Source organism: Castor canadensis, chromosome 2, assembly GCF_047511655.1.
Source record: "Castor canadensis chromosome 2, mCasCan1.hap1v2, whole genome shotgun sequence".
Taxonomy (NCBI): domain Eukaryota; kingdom Metazoa; phylum Chordata; class Mammalia; order Rodentia; family Castoridae; genus Castor; species Castor canadensis.
This window is the reverse complement of record NC_133387.1, coordinates 7,150,015-7,167,772: the sequence shown is the minus strand read 5'-3', so window position 1 is coordinate 7,167,772 and position 17,758 is coordinate 7,150,015. Positions and strand designations below refer to the sequence as shown.

The 17,758-nt window shown below is 56.5% G+C and overlaps 1 protein-coding gene across 1 annotated transcript in view; it reads left to right on the top strand.

The window, feature by feature from the left end:
• Nucleotides 1-17,758, top strand: part of Sspo (SCO-spondin) — a 54,485-nt gene that overhangs the window by 26,877 nt on the left and 9,850 nt on the right. The window contains 35 exon segments of the mRNA XM_074061024.1: nt 281-460; nt 548-680; nt 784-912; nt 1,000-1,125; nt 1,270-1,361; nt 1,945-2,118; nt 2,418-2,582; nt 3,158-3,410; nt 4,651-4,697; nt 4,844-5,014; nt 5,360-5,491; nt 5,680-5,825; nt 6,594-6,688; nt 7,397-7,449; nt 7,649-7,855; nt 7,994-8,164; nt 8,284-8,363; nt 9,520-9,689; nt 10,170-10,216; nt 10,325-10,513; nt 10,629-10,799; nt 10,999-11,199; nt 11,356-11,452; nt 11,541-11,740; nt 12,029-12,195; nt 13,395-13,555; nt 13,722-13,954; nt 14,572-14,613; nt 14,767-14,889; nt 14,892-14,921; nt 15,440-15,649; nt 15,854-16,021; nt 16,817-16,948; nt 17,047-17,293; nt 17,549-17,701. Coding sequence (XP_073917125.1) covers nt 281-460; nt 548-680; nt 784-912; nt 1,000-1,125; nt 1,270-1,361; nt 1,945-2,118; nt 2,418-2,582; nt 3,158-3,410; nt 4,651-4,697; nt 4,844-5,014; nt 5,360-5,491; nt 5,680-5,825; nt 6,594-6,688; nt 7,397-7,449; nt 7,649-7,855; nt 7,994-8,164; nt 8,284-8,363; nt 9,520-9,689; nt 10,170-10,216; nt 10,325-10,513; nt 10,629-10,799; nt 10,999-11,199; nt 11,356-11,452; nt 11,541-11,740; nt 12,029-12,195; nt 13,395-13,555; nt 13,722-13,954; nt 14,572-14,613; nt 14,767-14,889; nt 14,892-14,921; nt 15,440-15,649; nt 15,854-16,021; nt 16,817-16,948; nt 17,047-17,293; nt 17,549-17,701 — 5,095 coding nt within the window.

Sequence of the window (17,758 nt, the reverse complement as noted above, 5' to 3'; positions counted from 1 at the left end):
GTCTCCTCAGCCCCACACCTGGGTCCCGACCCTGGCTTTAGTGGCTCAGTTCGATCACTTCCACAAGGTGCACCCCACTCCAGGGTCTAGAGTTTTGTCCTGGGAAGTACAGTACCTGTGGATGGTTTCCTGGGACAGATGAGGAAGCTGCAGAAGTCCCTGAGTGCCCTCAGCTGTCCCTGGTCACCACCAGACAGAGTGCTGGCTCTTCCCACCCCTCTCTAAAGCAGTCTGTTGCCTTGGGTCTTTTTGGTGGACACCGTTCTTCCTTCCCCCACAGTGGCTGGGGCATGGGCAGAGTGGGGGGCCTGGGAACCCTGCAGTGTCTCCTGTGGAGGTGGCCACCAAAGTCGCGAGAGGAGCTGTGTGGACCCCCCACCCAAAAATGGTGGTGCCTCCTGTCTGGGACCTTCCCAAGAGAGGATACCCTGTGGTTTGCAGCCCTGTACAGGTGACACAGGTAAGGGGGAGCTGGGCTGGGAGAGGCCTCCCACCATGGAACCCCATGGTCAGGTCTCTGAACCACCTGAAATCCATCTCCCCCTAGACTGTGGGCAGGGCCGTGTGCATGTGAATGCTAAGCTGTGCCAGAAGGGACTGGTGCCTCCATGCCCACCCTCTTGCCTTGACCCTGAGGCCAACAGAAGTTGCAGTGGACACTGTGTGGAAGGTGAGGCACAGCCAGCAAGTAGAATTGAGGGGTGCTCAGTCAGGGTGCCCAGCCCTGTTTCCAGCCTCCTTCCTACTGCTGTGGAGCATAGTGCCTTCCACTCTGTCCCCAAGATGTCGCTGTCCACCTGGGCTCCTCTTCCATGACTCTCACTGCCTTCCCCTCTCTGAGTGTCCCTGCCTTGTGGGTGAAGAGCTGAAGCAGCCGGGGCTGACCTTCTTGCTGGACAACTGCAGCCTGTGGTGAGAGCTCTGAGCCAAGGGAGGGCTCTGAGCTGGGGCCTCTGCTCCTAAACTCATGACCATGCTTGGCCTCTCCCTTCCATGCAGTACATGTGAGAAGGGGGCACTGCTGTGTGAACCGGGAGATTGTCCCCAGGCCTGCGGATGGTCAGCTTGGTCCTCTTGGGCTCTTTGTGACCGGTCCTGTGGCTCTGGAGTGAGAGCCAGATTCAGGTATGGAGTCTAGTAGGGGAGGAAATGGGAGGGAGGGGGAAAAGGGCTCAGAGCTGGCCTGTCTGTGGCAAATAGAGGACAGAAAGGCAGAAGTGCTGGGCTAGAGGGAGAAAGGCAGGTGCCCAGGGCTACTTCTCTCCCCAGGTCTCCCACCAACCCTCCTGAGGCTTTTGGAGGTGCTCCATGTGAAGGTGACAGGCAGGAACTACAGGCCTGCCACACAGATTGCGGAACAGGTACTGTATGGCAAGAGCCCACCTTCTCCCTCCCAGTTCCACATCTGGAAGCACCACAGAATAGGATTGGCAAAGTCATTCTAGTTCAAGACACAGCCCTGGAGCTGGGTGGGTGGGCTTTGGTGGAGGAGAGACTGAGGCTCCCACAAACCTGGCCCAGGTGCCTGAGCAGACAGGCCTGAGTGAGCAGGTGCCTGCAGTGCAGGGAGGAGGTGAGGTTGACAGGCTGGCTGTGTGTGTGTCAGGTGGAGGTGGCAAGCAGGTACTTAAGAGAGTAGAAAAGGCACCAAATTGTTTCCTCCTTTCCCATGGTTTGGGTGCCCCTCAGGTGATAACCATGGAGGTCCTCAGAACAGACCAGGTTCAGTGGGAGGTTTTGTTCCTGACCTAAGTATGAGAAGTCGGGCTCAAAAGTCTCAGTAAACTGAGAGGGGGCAAAGGCCATGCCCTAAGCCAAGAGCAGAACTCCTCATCCTCATGAACCCGTCTGGCTTCTTGGCTTCTCGGTTCTGGCTAGGCTCCCCAACTTTCCAAGCCACGCCAGGGCCCCTATGCAAAGTGCATGTCCCATCTTCCCCTCCAGAGGCACTGGGCTGGACATCCTGGACATCCTGGTCCTCCTGCTCCAAGAGCTGCCTTGTCCCTGGAGGGGACCCAGGCTGGCAGCAGCGTTCCCAGCTCTGCACCAGCCCTAGGGATGCATCCTGTCCAGGAGAGGCCACCCAGAAGGAACCCTGCAGTGCCCCTTTGTGCCCAGGTACAATCCTACTATCCCTGGTGTGGCCAAGCACTTGGGTGGAATGAGGAGCAAAAAAGAATGACCCCTTGAGCAGGTTCCAAGGTCCCCAGGGAGGGAGGTGTGGAGGGGTTGGAGCAAACTTGGCAGTTTTCCTTAAGCTTCTCCCTGTCCCAGCCATCCCTTAAGGAAGCCAGCTGGTAACAGTGTTTAAGACCATTCTAGAGATTTGGATAGGGGCCCCTGCTCACCCCACAGCTCTAATATCCCCTGTCCTCACTTTTGCTATCTGTGACCGTGGACTTGGATCTTCTGGACAGAGCCTAGTGGCTGGGGTCCATGGGCTTCCTGGTCCACCTGCTCAGCCCCCTGTGATGGAGGCATCCAGACACATGGGCGCAGCTGCTCTGGCTCAGCTCTTGGGAACTCCACATGCCTGGGACCTCACAGCCAGACCAGAGACTGTAACATGCGGCCCTGCACAGGTTACCAGATTTCCTGCCCATGCCCAGTGCAGCTTCTGATGTCTTTGACCTTTTGCCACCCCCACCTTCTCACATCACTGACCTCTGGCTTCAGACAGGTGATGCCTTGAGCTGGGGAGGCTGCGGGATTTTCTGTACCCCTCCCACCCACTGGTGACCAGCCACCTAGCTGTGGCTCTTTGCTTGCCCCTGCTGGGTGCAGGTCTTCTTCCCAGGCACTCTGCCAAGGAGGACAGTCAGACTGGCCACTTTGGGCAGAGCCCACTCAGGGGCAGAATTGGGTGCAGGGGAGCAGTGCTTGCCCTGAGAAGGCAGCACCCTCCTCTCTCCCTGGTCCTCTTGGCCCAGACACTGGTGTTCTTGTGTGCTTTCAAAAGTGTTTGTATCAGGTAGAACAAAGCCATGATTCTTTACCCAGGACATTTCAGGCACTAGAGCAAAGAGGGGAGAGGAGGGAGGAGCTTCCTCAGCTCAATCCTGCCCACTAGGCCATCAACAGTCATTGTGTGCAGGTCCTACTTCTCATCAGCCTCCCTTCCCTTCCCCTGCCAAGACCCCTCTGTTTTCCCATGCAGCCCAGTGCCCAGGGGACATGGTATTCCGCTCAGCAGAGCAGTGTCACCAGGAGGGGGGTCCGTGCCCTCGGCTGTGCCTAGCACAAGACCCAGGGGTGGAGTGCACAGGCTCCTGCACCCCCAGCTGCAGCTGCCCCCGTGGCCTCTTCCTGCACAACACTAGCTGCTGGCCCCTCAGCCAGTGCCCCTGCCAGCTGCATGGGCAGCTCTACGCACCTGGAGCAGTGGCCCGCCTGGATTCTTGCAACAACTGGTAGGTCACCAGCAGGGAAAGGGTGGTCCTGAAGGAGGGGCTGGGCTCCAGAGATGGGCAGACATGGAGACGCACACACGCTTTTGTGCACACATGCATGCACACACACGCACACATGCACACCCAGGGAGTTCATCTTGCCTCTATTCTCCAAACCTGCCAGCAGCTGCAGGTGCCAGGCATGAGCTCTGGGAAGGTACAGTAAATGAAATACTGCCTGGCCACCTAGGGGTGTTTGCAAGGAATGGTAACCTTGTTTGACTTATGAGAAGACTGAGTCTCAGATAGATGAAAGGGCGATGGAGGATGGAACTAGAGACTGGAGAGGGACTTTCTACCTCTTCTTCCAGCCTCCTGTTTCTCTTTGCTGAATAAATTCCCTATTTGGGGATCCTCTGAATTTTTTTTTGCTCAGAATCTTGAAGTGCCCAACACTTTCCAGCAGAGGGCACTCTAGCCTATTTCTACCTCTCCTCTTTCATCTCATTTCATTCTCTCTCTCTCTTTGTTCTTCTTGTTTTGGTGGTACTGGGGTTTGAACTCAGGTATTCATGCTTGTTAGGCACTCTACCACTTGAGCCACTCTGCCAGCCCTTTTTTGCATTGGGTATTTTCTAGATAGGGTGTGGCTTTGATCCTTCAATCCTCCTGATCTCTGCCTCCTGAGTAGCTAGGGTTACAAGCATCTGGCTTCTTTCTGTTTCATTTCTATCCCCTGGCTCCTCCTTAGAATCTTTTCTTCATTGTTCTTCTCTCCCACCGCTTTTTCTTTTTTTTCCTTCTTAGACTGTCTTTCAGTATTTGACAAATAGGCTTTAAAACACGCACTGGAAGAAAAGTACCCAGTTCTCCTTCCTAGAACTCTAACTTTCTAAATCACTCCTACCTGGCTCTGTCACTCAAGTTCATTTCCAAAAGGTGTTTAGTAAATTCGAGTGGAATAAAAAATATAAAGGGGCTAGGGGCGTGGCTCAAGTGGTAGAGCGCTTGAGTTCTGAGCACTGAGTTCAAACCTAGTCCCATAGGGGACTCTATGGGGAAAGTAAAACTTACAAAAAGGTCTGCTGATAAAATTATGTGACAAAGGGACAGCACAGTACCCTGGGAGCCCACGGAGGGTGGATTTTGGTGGGAGGACCCAGAGTGAAAATCCTGGGGCAAGTGCATAGTGCTCCAAAGGCAGGGGCTGGTTGTGACTGGGATAGGCTGGGTCAGGCCTCACTGGCTTCTCTCCCTGCAGCACCTGTACTTCTGGCAAGATGGTGTGCACTTCAGAGCTCTGCCCAGGTGTGTCCATGTGGTGGTTGGTGCTCAGGGGCCACGGGAGACTTGTGCCCCTTCAGAGATAAGACTCAGAGATAAGACCACCAGGGGAAGTCAGGATCCAGGATGGCTTGGCCTGTTTCCTATACCCTGCCCCATCACCCTGGCAGTGGCCTGTGGCTGGAGCCCCTGGACCCCATGGAGTCTCTGCAGCCACAGCTGCAATGTGGGTATTCAGCGGCGCTTCCAAGCAGGCACTGCACCTCCAGCTGCCTTTGGGGGTGCTGAGTGCCAGGGCCCCAACATGGAGGCTGAATTCTGCAGCCTAAGGCCATGTCAAGGTAAGAATGGAGACCCAGGTCCTCAGACCTCCTTAAAGAACCTTCCACAGAGGAGCCAAGAATACTCCTAGCACCCCATGAGAGGGGCAAAGACTTTCCCTAAGAGATGCCCCTAACGGATGGTTCTGAGAGATCCTGTGAGTCTATCCCCTAAGAGACCCTTCCTTGCCCACTTTCTCCCCAGAAGGCAAGCTCTCCTGAGGTGGGAGATGATGCTTCAGGTGAAATGGGTGGAGGGTGTGAGAAGGGGGGGTGGCTTTGGCTGTCTGGATGGGAAGAAGAAGTGTGCTGATCATGGGAGGCAGGACTGGCAGTGACCACCAATGACCTGGGTGCCACCCCCAGCTCTAGGTGGTGAGTGGGGTCCGTGGACTCCATGCTCTGTGCCCTGTGGAGGAGGCTACAGAAACCGCACCCGAGGCAATGCCCCACACAGTCCCCTGGAATTCTCCACCTGCAACCCACAGCCCTGTGCAGGTGAGAGCTGCCCTGGAGACCCTCTAATTTGTGTCCCCAGGGCACTCTGAGCCTTATAACCCTATCCCTTAGCACTGTGCAGCCCCCATGACAATGCCAGCCAAAACCAGACTGATACCTCTCCCAGGTTGGGACCACAGGGGAGAACTGAGTGCACCAGGTTGTGCTAACAATGTCTGTGTCCCCAGGACTAGTGCCTGGTGTGTGTCCCAGGGGCCAGCAATGGCTGGACTGTGCCCAGGGCCCAGCCTCCTGTGCAGAGCTCAGCTCCCCAAGGGGGAGTAACCAGACCTGCCACCCTGGCTGCTACTGCCCATCCAGGATGCTCCTGCTCGTGAGTGTCCTCCCTACCTGGCCACAGCTGGAACCTCCTCATGGCCTGGGGACCCTGGAATGACAGGGAAGGGACAGGAAGGACTTGAGGACAGGTTTGGGGTTGGACACAGAGACACTGTAGAGTTGTGGAAAGTGCACTTGGCCATGGCTTAGCTCTGGCTGGAACCAGCAGGTGACGAGTCTAACTAATTTCTCCTTGGACCCCTGTTCTCTGTTGTGAAGTGGTGATAGCTCTAGGAAGGCTTGAGCTCTGTCTTCTTATGTTACACTGGGTATTTATTGAGTGCTATGCTTAGTCTTGGACTGGGCTGTACTGTGAGATGCAGGACCACCTGCTGAATCCAGCCACAGCTGAGCCGTGGCCCTTAGTGAAAATTTGGGTTTTTAAAAATACCATTGCTGTACAAATTGCATATTTCATATGAAATACATTATATATATTTGTGTTATATGTTATATATTGTTGTATATTATATATAGCATATAATACAAATAGATAGAATATTTTTTATTAGCTGATTTCATTTGATAGTTCATTCCTAGGTCCTGCAATGGAAAAGGGCCTTTTTCTTCCACGAAGTGGTGAAGGGGTCCATGCCCCATATTCCCTGTAGCTGAGGGTCTGTGTTTACCTAAAGGGGACTGCAAAGAGCTGTTTATGGAAGGATCGTGGGTGGAATTGGAGGAATAGGGGGCTGGCTTTAAGTGGGGAGGTACCCCTCCCCACTGGTTGGAACCAGAGATGATGGAAGGCTTTCCATTCTAGAACAATGTATGTGTGCCCACCCAGGACTGCCCCTGTACCCACAGGGGGCGCCTCTATCCCCCAGGCAGTGTTGTGTTTTGTCCATGTGAGAACTGGTAAGACCCACAGTCTTGCAATGGCCCTGTGGCCCCTGAGCACACAGCTGTGCAGCTGTCCCTCCTCAGTAGCCAGGGGGGTATTGGCTTCTGTTGGCCACAGAGACGCAGGCCCTTCTCAGGCACAACCATTCAGCTCTCTCAGGCACAACCTGCCTGCGACCATCCTTCCACCATCCCCATCTGTTTCCTCTTAGGGGCTGGTGGTGGGGCTTGGTGGTAGAACACTTGCCTAGCAGGCACCCTCTTCTCTCTTCATGCCTGTCTTAGTTTCCACAGCTGCTGTAGCAAAGTCTCACACACACACACACACACACACACACACACACACAACTCTGGAGGGCTTGAACAACGGACATAGACGGTCAGGGTATTGGCAGCTATCTGAGACCATGGGGAGATCCTGTTCCCGCCTCTTTCCTCCTCTTTTTTGCCAGCAATCTGGCATTTCTGGGCCTGAATATGGCCATCTTCTCCCTCTCTTCCCACCTCTTCCTTCTGTGCACTTCTGTGTGCAAATCCCCTTGTCATATAAGGACAACAACCACCTTGGATTAGGGCCATCTCACTTTAACTTGGTTGCTTTGGAAAGAGCCTGTCTCCAAATAAGGTCGCATTTGCAGGTGCTGGGGGCTAGAGCTCAAATGTAAGGATTTAGGGGACAGCATGCAGTCCTAAGGCCACCAGCCTCTGTTCTCCCCCTTGCAGCTCCTGCGTCTCTGGACTCATTGTCAACTGCAGCTCCTGGCCTTGTGAGGAGGGTGAGAAAGGGTCCTCAGTCCTCATGTGCCTCTGCTTCCTCCCTGAGCAGTGGTGGGCTTGGGCGGAAGGGGGCAGTGGGAGGGGAGTGCTTTGAGAGAGGTGAAGGAAGACGGAGGGTGAAAGGCATCCATCTTGATGCATCACACTCTACCTAGCCTGTCTTGTTCACCTTCTCTTTGCACCCCCTTGCACCCCAAGGCCAGCCTATATGGTTACCCTGGACCCCATGGAGTGTATGCTCAGCTTCCTGTGGCCCCGCCCGACGCCACCAGCACCGATTCTGTGCCATGTCCCCCAGCATCGCACCATCCAGTCTGACTCTGCCATCCCCATCGGCCATGCCCACACCCCTCTGCCCAGGCCCTGAGGCTGAGGAGGAGCCCTGCTTCCTACCAGGGTGTGATCGTAAGTATCTGCCAGTGCATAGGCTGACCCTTCCCTGGAATCCAGGGTGGGACCCTGTCCCTGTGGATATCACCTTGCCCCAGCTGCCCCCAGACTGTGCCAAGTCATTCCACACCCCTTCCTCTGCTCTTCCCCCAGGAGCAGGGGGCTGGGGTCCGTGGGGGCCCTGGTCAAGCTGTAGTTGGAGCTGTGGGGGAGGCCTGCGGAGCCGGATCCGAGTCTGTGACCAGCCATCACCCCAGGGCCTGGGGGATTTCTGTGAGGGGCCTCAGGCCCAGGGGGAGGTGTGCCAGGCTCGGCCATGCCCAGGTACTTGCCAGGGATGGGGTGGGGTCAGGGAGTAGAGAAGGAGACGCTGGGGGATGCAGTACTGGGAGGTAGGCCAGGTGGACTCACACTACTCTCAGGCCATCCTGTCCTCCTCCCAGTGACCAACTGCACCACCATTGAAGGAGCTGAGTACAGCTCCTGTGGTCCTCCCTGTCCCCGCTCCTGTGATGACCTAGTGGTGAGTCCCTTGACCTGAGGGTCACCATGTTGGCGGGCAGGCTTTGGGCTCATGGTCTTTTCTTACCTGGTGCTGAGCAGCCAGCCCTGCTGGGGATGGTGAGATCCTGGGCTTCAGTTTATAATGGTGCACACCAAGCTGGTGATCCCCTGTTCCAAAGAGAGCCAGTCTCACCAAGCAGCCCTTGACTTCAGTACACCAAATGTTTCTCAAAAAAAAATTGTATTTCAAACATAGCATAAACACATAGTAAGGGAAAAATCACCCCACTACATCATCTTAAGCACTGTGAACATTTTGGTGTATAAACTCTTAGCTGAGGAAGTAGCTCAGTGGTTGAGTGTTTGCTTAACATGCACGAGGCTCTGTGTTCGATCTCCAGTATGACACACACACATCAACACCTTGACTCTGTGCGTGTGTGCATGCGTGTGTGTGTGTGAGTGTGTGTGGTAGGACACGGAGGGAGGCAAACACAGAGGTCTCCATCTCCATGCTCCCACATTCCGGGGGAAAAGAAGACAGACATGAATCAAAAGACCAGACTATATAAGAGCTCTGAAGATTACCATGGTGCTTTGAGGCCCCAGCTTAAGGAGCCAGGGAAGGCTCCAGGCAGATGGGGAAGAGGAGAAGCAAAAAAATAAATAAATAAATAAATAACTTACCTCAAATGTCACCACAGGCAGGACCTGGATTCATCCTCTCCAGAGATCCCCAGCTTTTTCCTTTCCCAGCTAATATTCTGGGAACCTTGCTCCCTAAATTCTAGGGGGGTCTGAGCATGCCTCGGTTCCCACGTCACTCATGCAGGTCACCAATGAATCTGCAATCCTGAGGAACTGGGGCTCACATTTGGATGGCACCAGGTCCTACATCCAATAGATAGGACGTCCTCAGGGCTGCTTCTCCCTTCCCACCCCCTTCTCAGGGAGGGAAACTCAAAGTCTGGCTTGTTCCCCTTCCTATCCTCACCAGAACTTCAAGGCATAAACTGCTTAAAATAGCCTCTGAGCTGAAGGCTGGGGTCTTCTTTCCCTCCTCCTCCCTCTTCCGCCTCTTCCATCGCCATCCTTCCAGAGCGTCCTGTGACTCTCTGCCCATCCCTCAGACCTTGTTTTCTGCTGACCAGCGCCCTCCCTTCCTTTCCCCCTAGCACTGCGTGTGGCACTGCCAGCCCGGCTGCTACTGTCCTCCAGGTCAGGTACTGAGTGCCGATGGGAACATCTGTGTGCAGCCAGGTCACTGCAGCTGCCTGGACCTGCTGACTGGGAAATGCCACCGTCCAGGCACTGAGCTGGCAAGGCCTGATGGTTGCAACCACTGGTGAGTGGCCCCACTGCTGTGGCAGGAGGCCCTCAGTAGTGGTCCCCCCGTGGTGTCTGTGCGGCTGAGTTCCTGGTCTTAGCCAATGGACACATTCAACCCCACCATCCTCATGTCTGATAGGTGAAGAAACTGAGGCAGCCAGCTTCATGTGTCTGCTGAGGGCTGGGTGTGTGCTCCTGGGGAGAAGGAGTGCTGGACTGCACAAGCTGTTGATATGGCATTTTCCCCCACTGTCCAGCCTCATACTCAGCTGCAGATTACTCATTAACTCCCCAGTAAAACACACCAGCTGTGACATTCCCAGAAAGCCAGCTGATGGAACGCGGAGTGGGTTCTAGGGACACAAGAGAGTTGTGAGAGAGAGAGTATAGCCCAAGACCCGAGGGAGATCAAAAGGAAGGGGGAGGAAGTAGCAGCCAGGGACCCAGGCCATACTGAGCTGCTTCTACTTCCTCCTGGGTCTTCACCCCTGCCCAGCACCTGCGTAGAGGGGAGGCTGAACTGCACAGATCTGCCCTGCCCAGGTACGTACCAGCTTGGAGGGAGGTGAGGAAAAGCAGCCCCAGGGTCACAGAGGGACTTGGGACTGGGGAAGGAATTGACCACGTCCATGCCTGCCATTCTCCATGCAGTGCCTGGAGGTTGGTGCCCATGGTCAGAATGGACAGTGTGCTCCCAGCCTTGCAGAGACCAGATACGATCCCGCTCCAGGGCCTGCGCCTGCCCTGCTCCCCAGCACGGGGGTGCCCCATGCCTCGGAGAGGCAAGGGAGGGAGCCCAGCATCAGAGGGAGGCTTGCCCTAGCCCCACTGTGTGTCCAGGTGTGACATTCCCACAAAGTCTATGCCCACCCCGTGCCTCAGAGGCCCCAAATAGCTGCTCCAACCCCCAAACCTGAGGCCTCCTAAGGTGGATGGTTCTGTCTTCCTGGTGCAGTGGATGGAGCCTGGAGCCCATGGGGACCCTGGTCTCTCTGCGACACGTGCCTGGGGCAGTCTCATCGGAGCCAGGCATGCAGCCAGCCCCCCACTTCTGAGGGAGGCAGGCCCTGTCCTGGAGGTCATGAACAGAGTCGCCCTTGTCAGGACAATTCCACACAATGTGCGGGTGAGAGTTTCACTAGATCTGTGGCCTGGGGGAGCCCTCACAAGTCTAAGGAGACTTGACTCTGACTAATGACCCCTGGTACACTTCCATAAAACACTCTCTGTGGGTCCTGGGCAAGGTGGTAGATCTGAGCAGGAGGGCTTTTACCTTTTGGGATGGCCCCTCAGTACCTGTTCTCTCTACTTGTTTCCTGCCTTAGACTGTGGGGGTGGCCAGAATCTGCTGCCCTGTGGGCAGCCCTGTTCCCGCTCCTGCCAGGACCTGTCCCCTGGGAGTGTGTGCCTCCAAAGCTTGGTGGATTGCCAGCCCAGCTGTGGGTGCCCTGCAGGCCAGCTGTCTCAGGATGGGCTATGTGTATCCCTAGCACACTGCTGCTGCCAATTCCAGCCAGGAGCCATGGGTCAGTGTCTCCCTCACCCTCACCCAGCAGCCCACTGAGCACTGCACTTCCCCCCTGCCCAGGCAGGGGTGTAGAATGAAGGATTGATGGTGTGTCTGATTGATGGTGGGTTGATGAGCTGTCTGGGGTCCCCACCCTCATTCCTGTGCCCTGCAGGGATTCCTCGGAACCAGAGCTGGTCTGCAGGGTCTGCGCTCAGCTCCTGGGAGAATCTGGAACCTGGAGAGGTGGTGACTGGGCCTTGTGACAACTGGTAAGCAAAAGGGTCTGTAGAGCTGAGCGGCGGTGCCTTTGTGGGACTGGGCCAGGCCCTGTCTCTGAAGCCCCTTCCTTCTCCCCAGCACCTGTGTAGCGGGCATCCTGCAGTGCTATGAGATGCCCAGCTGCCCTGGTGCTGCTATGTGGAGTTCTTGGGGCCCCTGGGAGGACAGCAGCGTTTCCTGTGGGGGAGGGGAACAGTTGCGCTCCAGGCACTGCGCTCGACCCCCTTGTCCTGGGCTGGCCCACCAGAGCCGCACCTGTCACACCCAGGTCTGCAGAGGTAAGCCCCGGTCAGACTCTGCCCCCATAATCCCACTTAGCTTTGGGTTCCTTTGTGGCCCTTGCCCCTGACTCTGAGTGACTGTAGACCTCTCCCTTCCCATTCCACCATCTGCCCCTTCCCTGGTTAGTGATGGACAAGGGAAAGGGGAAGCAGACAGGTTGTGGGGGAGCCTGTGGGAGAAAGTATTGCCTGGGACAGAACACTGACTTTCAGGTCACAGTGGACCCAGAGATAGGCAATGAGGACAGGGGATTGGAGCTGGGCACTGACTTCGTGTTGCCTCAGAGGCAGGCTGTCCGGTTGACCGTCTGTATCGAGAGAGCCAGCCTGGTGAGGGATGCCCCTTCTCCTGCGCCCACGTCACAGGGCAGGTGGCCTGCTTCTCTGATGGCTGTGAGGGGGGCTGCCATTGTCCTGAGGGTACCTTCCAGCACCACTCAGCCTGTGTCCAGGTCAGAACTCAGATGGCCAGGAGTCCAGGGCCCTGTCCTCCCCTCTGTCTTGCTCATCACCTTGGTAGACTCTGTGGCTGGGGGACAAAGTGACCCTTCCTCACGACTCTAAACAGAACATGGGCCCAAAAGGCCATCTGGGGCCTTTGCAACCAGCATCTGGGCAGGAAGATTAGAGGATTCAGAAGGTGGATGCCATGCCACCTCCCATGGTGTCTGAGCTCCCCCCAGGGACAGGGACCACCTGCTGCCAAGGGCCTGTGCCTGTGTCAGTGCTCCTCGCCAGCTCATCTCATGGTGCCCACGTCTAGCTCAGAGATGCCCACATGGCCTCTGATGCTGCCAATCAGACATTGCCCTGGGTTTCTTTGGCTGACTTCCAGTCTTCCCAGCAGTGAGGGCATTCCTACCAGTCCCTATGGCTCCCCCACACTGTCCACTCTCTCCCCTGGCCCAGCCTTATCCTCCAGCCTTGTCCTCCTGGCCCAGCCTTGTCCTCTGCTTCAAGAGACATGCGTTTTCACTGCCCCCTTGTTTCCTGCCATGCCCTTGTGGGGAAAACACCCCATGTCTTCACTCCACCAGGATCCTCCAGGTCCCCATCTCGGGCTGTGGGGCAGATGGCAAGCAGGTGCCACCTTTGCTCTACTAAGCCCAACAGGTGCACAGGATTCCTTTCCTTCCCAGTGGCCTCCACCAGCAGGTCCCAGAATGCGATGGCCAGAAGGGACCTGAGCAGCTAGCTGCCTGGTCCCACCTACTCAATTAGAGACAATGACACTGAGCCCAGAGAGGGGAAGGGACACTTCAAGGTCACACAGACAGCTGCAGAGTTGGATCAAACTCAGGCATCCAGATTCCTCCTTTTCCTGGCTAAGGCACTTTCTTCCCAAGTCCTGTCCTCTCAGGGCCTCTGTTGATGCCTGCTGTGTCCTGCTGGATGCTCTATGCAAGAAGGTGGCTGACCCCTTGAGCCAAGCTTAGAGCCTGCATGCCTCTCATGGTGTATTTCCACCCCCAGTGCAGGTCCACAGCCCTACTTGTGTGGGGGAAATGCCCTCTTGAAGCCCAAAGCCCTCCTCCAGATCCTCATTACCCCACCCGGTTTCTTTTCTCCCCAAGTCTCCTTAGAGGCTGCACACTGGTACCCAGTGGGTGGCCAGCCTGTCATTTTACTGTCTCCTCTGCCCACCACCCAGGAATGCCCCTGTGTGCTGACGGCTGAGCTGCTACAGGATCTGGGAGCCTCCAGCACTGTTCCTGGGATATACCCACCCTTTCTGGGAGAGACACGTCAGCTACTGAGGCCTGGAGATGAGCTGGGTCCAGGCCAGATGTTTCAAATGGGCTGCAGCAACTGGTGAGGGAACCACCAAAGGTGGTTGCTGGGCAGGGATGCCTGGGGGAGGTTTGGGGCTGAGGGGATGGGTGAGAGGGTGAGAGATCAGGAAACCCTGGACCGCCCTTGCCCACCTCCTTTTCCTAGCTCACTCTGCCCTGCCCCTTCCACCTGTGCCTCTCCTCAGCTCCTGTGTGCATGGGATACTCTCTTGCTCCATGGAGGACTGCTTCAAGGCCCGTGGTGGCTTTGGCCCATGGGGCCCATGGGGTCCGTGGGGTCCGTGTTCCCGTTCCTGTGGTGGGCTGGGCACCCACACCCGCACCCGCCCCTGTGTGCACCCCACACCCACTCCAGGTGGCCTGGGCTGTCACGGGCCCCTCCAGGATTTCAAGTACTGCTCCAGCCCAGACTGTCCCGGTAAGGGAAGCAGGAAGGTGGTAGGCAGGGCTGGGATTAGGAAGGTTCTGAGCAGATATCTGGCTGGCTGGATCTGGTTCAGCTCACTCCTGGTCCCCACCTGTGTCTGTCCAGCCCTGTTGCTGTCTCTGAATCTTTTAGTCTCTCACCTTCTAGCTGTAGGCTCCTCTTTGGATACACCACACTGAGCGGGATAAGGGTTATAAAACCCTTATCTCAGAAACCAAGGGCTCAGATACGCTTGTGGTAAGCCCTGTAGGAAAGTTCATGTGCTGTGGAAAACTGGGGTAGGAGGGAATGCCCCTGAGGGATAGTTTAGGAGGGCTTCCTGGAGGAGTCATCAACTGATGTGCTTTGAGTGTTGGAGACAACTCCGAGGAGCACTGGAGAGGAAGGAATGTCAGGGAGCAGGAACAGCTTGAGCAAAGGCCTTGAGCAAGTGCTAAGGTCAAGGCCTGGAGGGTCCACTGGACATAATCAAGCCAAGGGAATGCTGGGCCAGATAGCCACAGCTCTCAGTGCTGACCACCAGCCTCAGTGCCAGGTCAGCCTCGGTGCCTGCTTCTGGTGCACTGCAGGCTTGGGAACATTTCTGAGTAGGGTCTTCTTTGGCACAGGGACTGAAAGGTCCACGATGGAGCCAGCAACAGGCCTTCCAGGTAGCCCTAGATGTCTCCCTGCACCTCTCCTTTAGGAATAGCAAGCCCTGGGCGACTTCCTTCCCAATGCTGCTTCCTGGCATGGCTGGAGTGGGGTTGACTTATCAGGAGGCACCCCTCCATCCTTCTCCCCCACTTCCCTCCTCCTTGCAGGCAACTGGGGCCCATGGTCACTATGGTCCCCCTGCTCCCAGAGCTGCACAGACCCCACTCACCCTGCATGGCGTAGCCGTACACACCTCTGCTTGGCTAACTGCACGGTGGGGGACTCCTCGCAGGTGCGCCTTGCAACCTGCCCTCTTGCACAGGTGTGCCTCCCCATCTACCTTGGTCTCCAAGCACCGTGCTCAAACAACTCATTCTAACCACAGCCAGGGTCCACCCCGCCCCCCAGACTTCCACATTTAACACCCCTCAAGCCACTACTGACTTCTAACACTGACATCTGGTCTCATGTCGGTGTCTGACTCTAGGCCACAGGTCCTCATTGTTGGTCCTTCCCAGCAACTGCTGGTGAGCCCTACTGACTTCCAGCAGAGCCCTGGTCCTTACACAGAGATGTGGCCACAGGCTCCTCAAAAGGCCATGCCCCAGTCCCTCAGCAGTCCTGTGAGTCAGGGATTTCTGTCCCCTGTGAGAAAAAGGGACACAGAGGGAGGCTCAGTGGTCAAAGCTACACAACTGTCAGTGTCAGATCCAGATCAGAAGCCCACAGGTCTGGATGAGGTCACAGCTGACCCTGGTGGAGAAAGTCTGCCACTAAGCTGAACGGGTGAGGAGCAGCTGGGGCAGATCCTGCCGACTCCAGCTTGGCTTTGTCCTGCAGAGGTACTTCTGTGTTCCGGTCCCGTCTGTGGGCCAGGGAACTGTTCTTGGACCTCCTGGGCCCCATGGGAGCCATGCTCCCGCAGCTGTGGGGTAGGCCAACAGCGCCGTCTACGAGCATACCGTCCTCCTGGGCCTGGTGGACACTGGTGCCCTGACATCCTTACCGCTTACCAGGAGCACCGCTTCTGCAACCTGCGTGCTTGCCCAGGTGAAGCAGGCTGGGAAGGACTAGGGAATGCCACAGGTCCCCTCCCTGACCCTGCCAATGTGAGGCCCCAGTGTCTTGCTTCCCCCAAAGTACCCAGCCTGCCTGAGTGTACCATGTCACACCCAGACTGAGGCTTATGGACTCGAGGAGCCCCTCTGCCTGAGCGGACCCCAGCTGATTGGAGCTGTTCTCTTTTTGACACAGTGCCCGGGGGCTGGTCACGCTGGAGCCCTTGGTCCTGGTGTGACCGGAGCTGTGGAGGGGGCCAATCCCTGAGGAGCTGAAGCTGCTCAAGCCCTCCACCCAAAAATGGGGGTACCCTCTGTGCTGGGGAGAGGCATCACACCCGGCTCTGCAATCCCATGCCCTGTGGTATGGCAGTGATGACACCCACGTCCCATCCCTAGTGGGCTTCCCTCTGCAAAGCCCTCTCCACTCCCACTTCTAACTTCATTCCCACAATACTATGGGACACAGTAGGGGACAAGCTTACCTCACTAGTCAGTTAAGAAAACTGGGACCCTCAGCAGAGGACGACTGGATCTGGGTGTTGGGTAGGGACTTTCTGTGTGTGCCTGCGTGGCCCAGACTGAGCTACTGGGATCCATCACCTGCTGACCCAAACTGTAATAGAACTTGTTTTCAGCTTTCCCTGTCCTCCAGCTGCTGGCAAATGATGCAGTCCAGTCAAATGTTTTGGAGGGTTTTGGGGTGATCTTGAAAGGAGCGTGCCTGGACTGAGCCAGACGCTACAACAGAGCCCTGCCCCCACCATCTTTGCTCAGTTCATTTGCCTTGGCCCTCCGCTACTCCTAGCCCCACCTCCTCTATTAGAAAATTCCCACACACTGTACGCCGTCCTAGCCAGCACCTCAGAGTCGCTAGGTGAGAACGTTGGCGTCTTGAGATGCCAGCAATTCAGTCCAGCTCAGCTAACATTTATTAGGTGCCCAGCTGAGTGCCAAGAACTCACCAATAGGTGAGAGGAGTTTACTGTGCACTTAGAATGCTCCAATCCCAGGGTCTTCCCCAAACCCCCAGGTTTCTATGGGCATATAGCGGGAAGGGGGAGGGTGGAAGATGGGCCTTGGAGCCTCTGGAGGTTCCGAATAGGGAAAAGAAAGGGCTCACACAAGACCCTCTTAATGTTGGACCTTCTTGCCTCAGAGGAGGGCTGCCCAGAAGGAATGGAACTGGTCACCTGTACCAACCACTGCCCCCGCCGCTGCTCAGACCTGCAGGAGGGAGTCGCTTGTCAGGATGGCCAAACCTGCAAGCCAGGCTACCGCTGCTCTGAAGGTGATTGTGGAAGGCCCTTCAGGCATGTTAGGGTGGCTCGGGGAAGGCAGGTCAGGCCTGGATACAAGTGCCAGACTTTGAAGGCCACTTCCCCACAGGGTCCCTGGAGCAGGATGGCAGCTGCGTGCCAGTTGGACATTGTGAGTGCACAGATGCCCGGGGCCGCAGCTGGGCCCCAGGAAGCCAGCACCAGGACGCCTGCAACAACTGCTCGTGCCAGGCCGGGCAGCTCTCCTGTACCACTCAGCCCTGCCCACCTCCCATTTACTGTGCCTGGAGTCGCTGGTCTGCCTGGAGTCCCTGCAGCCACTCATGTGGGCCTGGGGGACAGCAGAGCCACTTCCGGTATGGGGCTGGATGAGATTAGGTGTCCCCACTTCACTCGGGTCTCTCTCTGCCTGGCATGTGAGTTCTGATCTCCCCAGTGAGTGACTTTGCTCAACTCCATGTCCTAGCTCAGCTTTGTCCCTGGTCATCCAAGCCTTTCTTTAGCCACCTTCAGACCCACCCTGGAGTTTCCCCCTTGGGTATCTCCCAGAAGCCAAAGGTGTGATGAAGGCCTTGGCTGTTTCTCCCCTCTCTGCTTCCGGCCCTGCTCAGGTCCTCCACGTCTGGCTCGTGGACTCCTGAATGTCAAGAGGAACAGTCACAGAGCCAGGCTTGCCCCCAGTCCCCATGCCCACCTCTGTGCCTGCATGATGCTCGTCCACACGCCCTGGGGGACAGTTGGTGACAGGGAGAGTGTCTGCGGTGGTAAGTGCAATGCAGGGGAGGGCAACCTACAGTCCTGCTGAACAGCAGGTCCTTGAA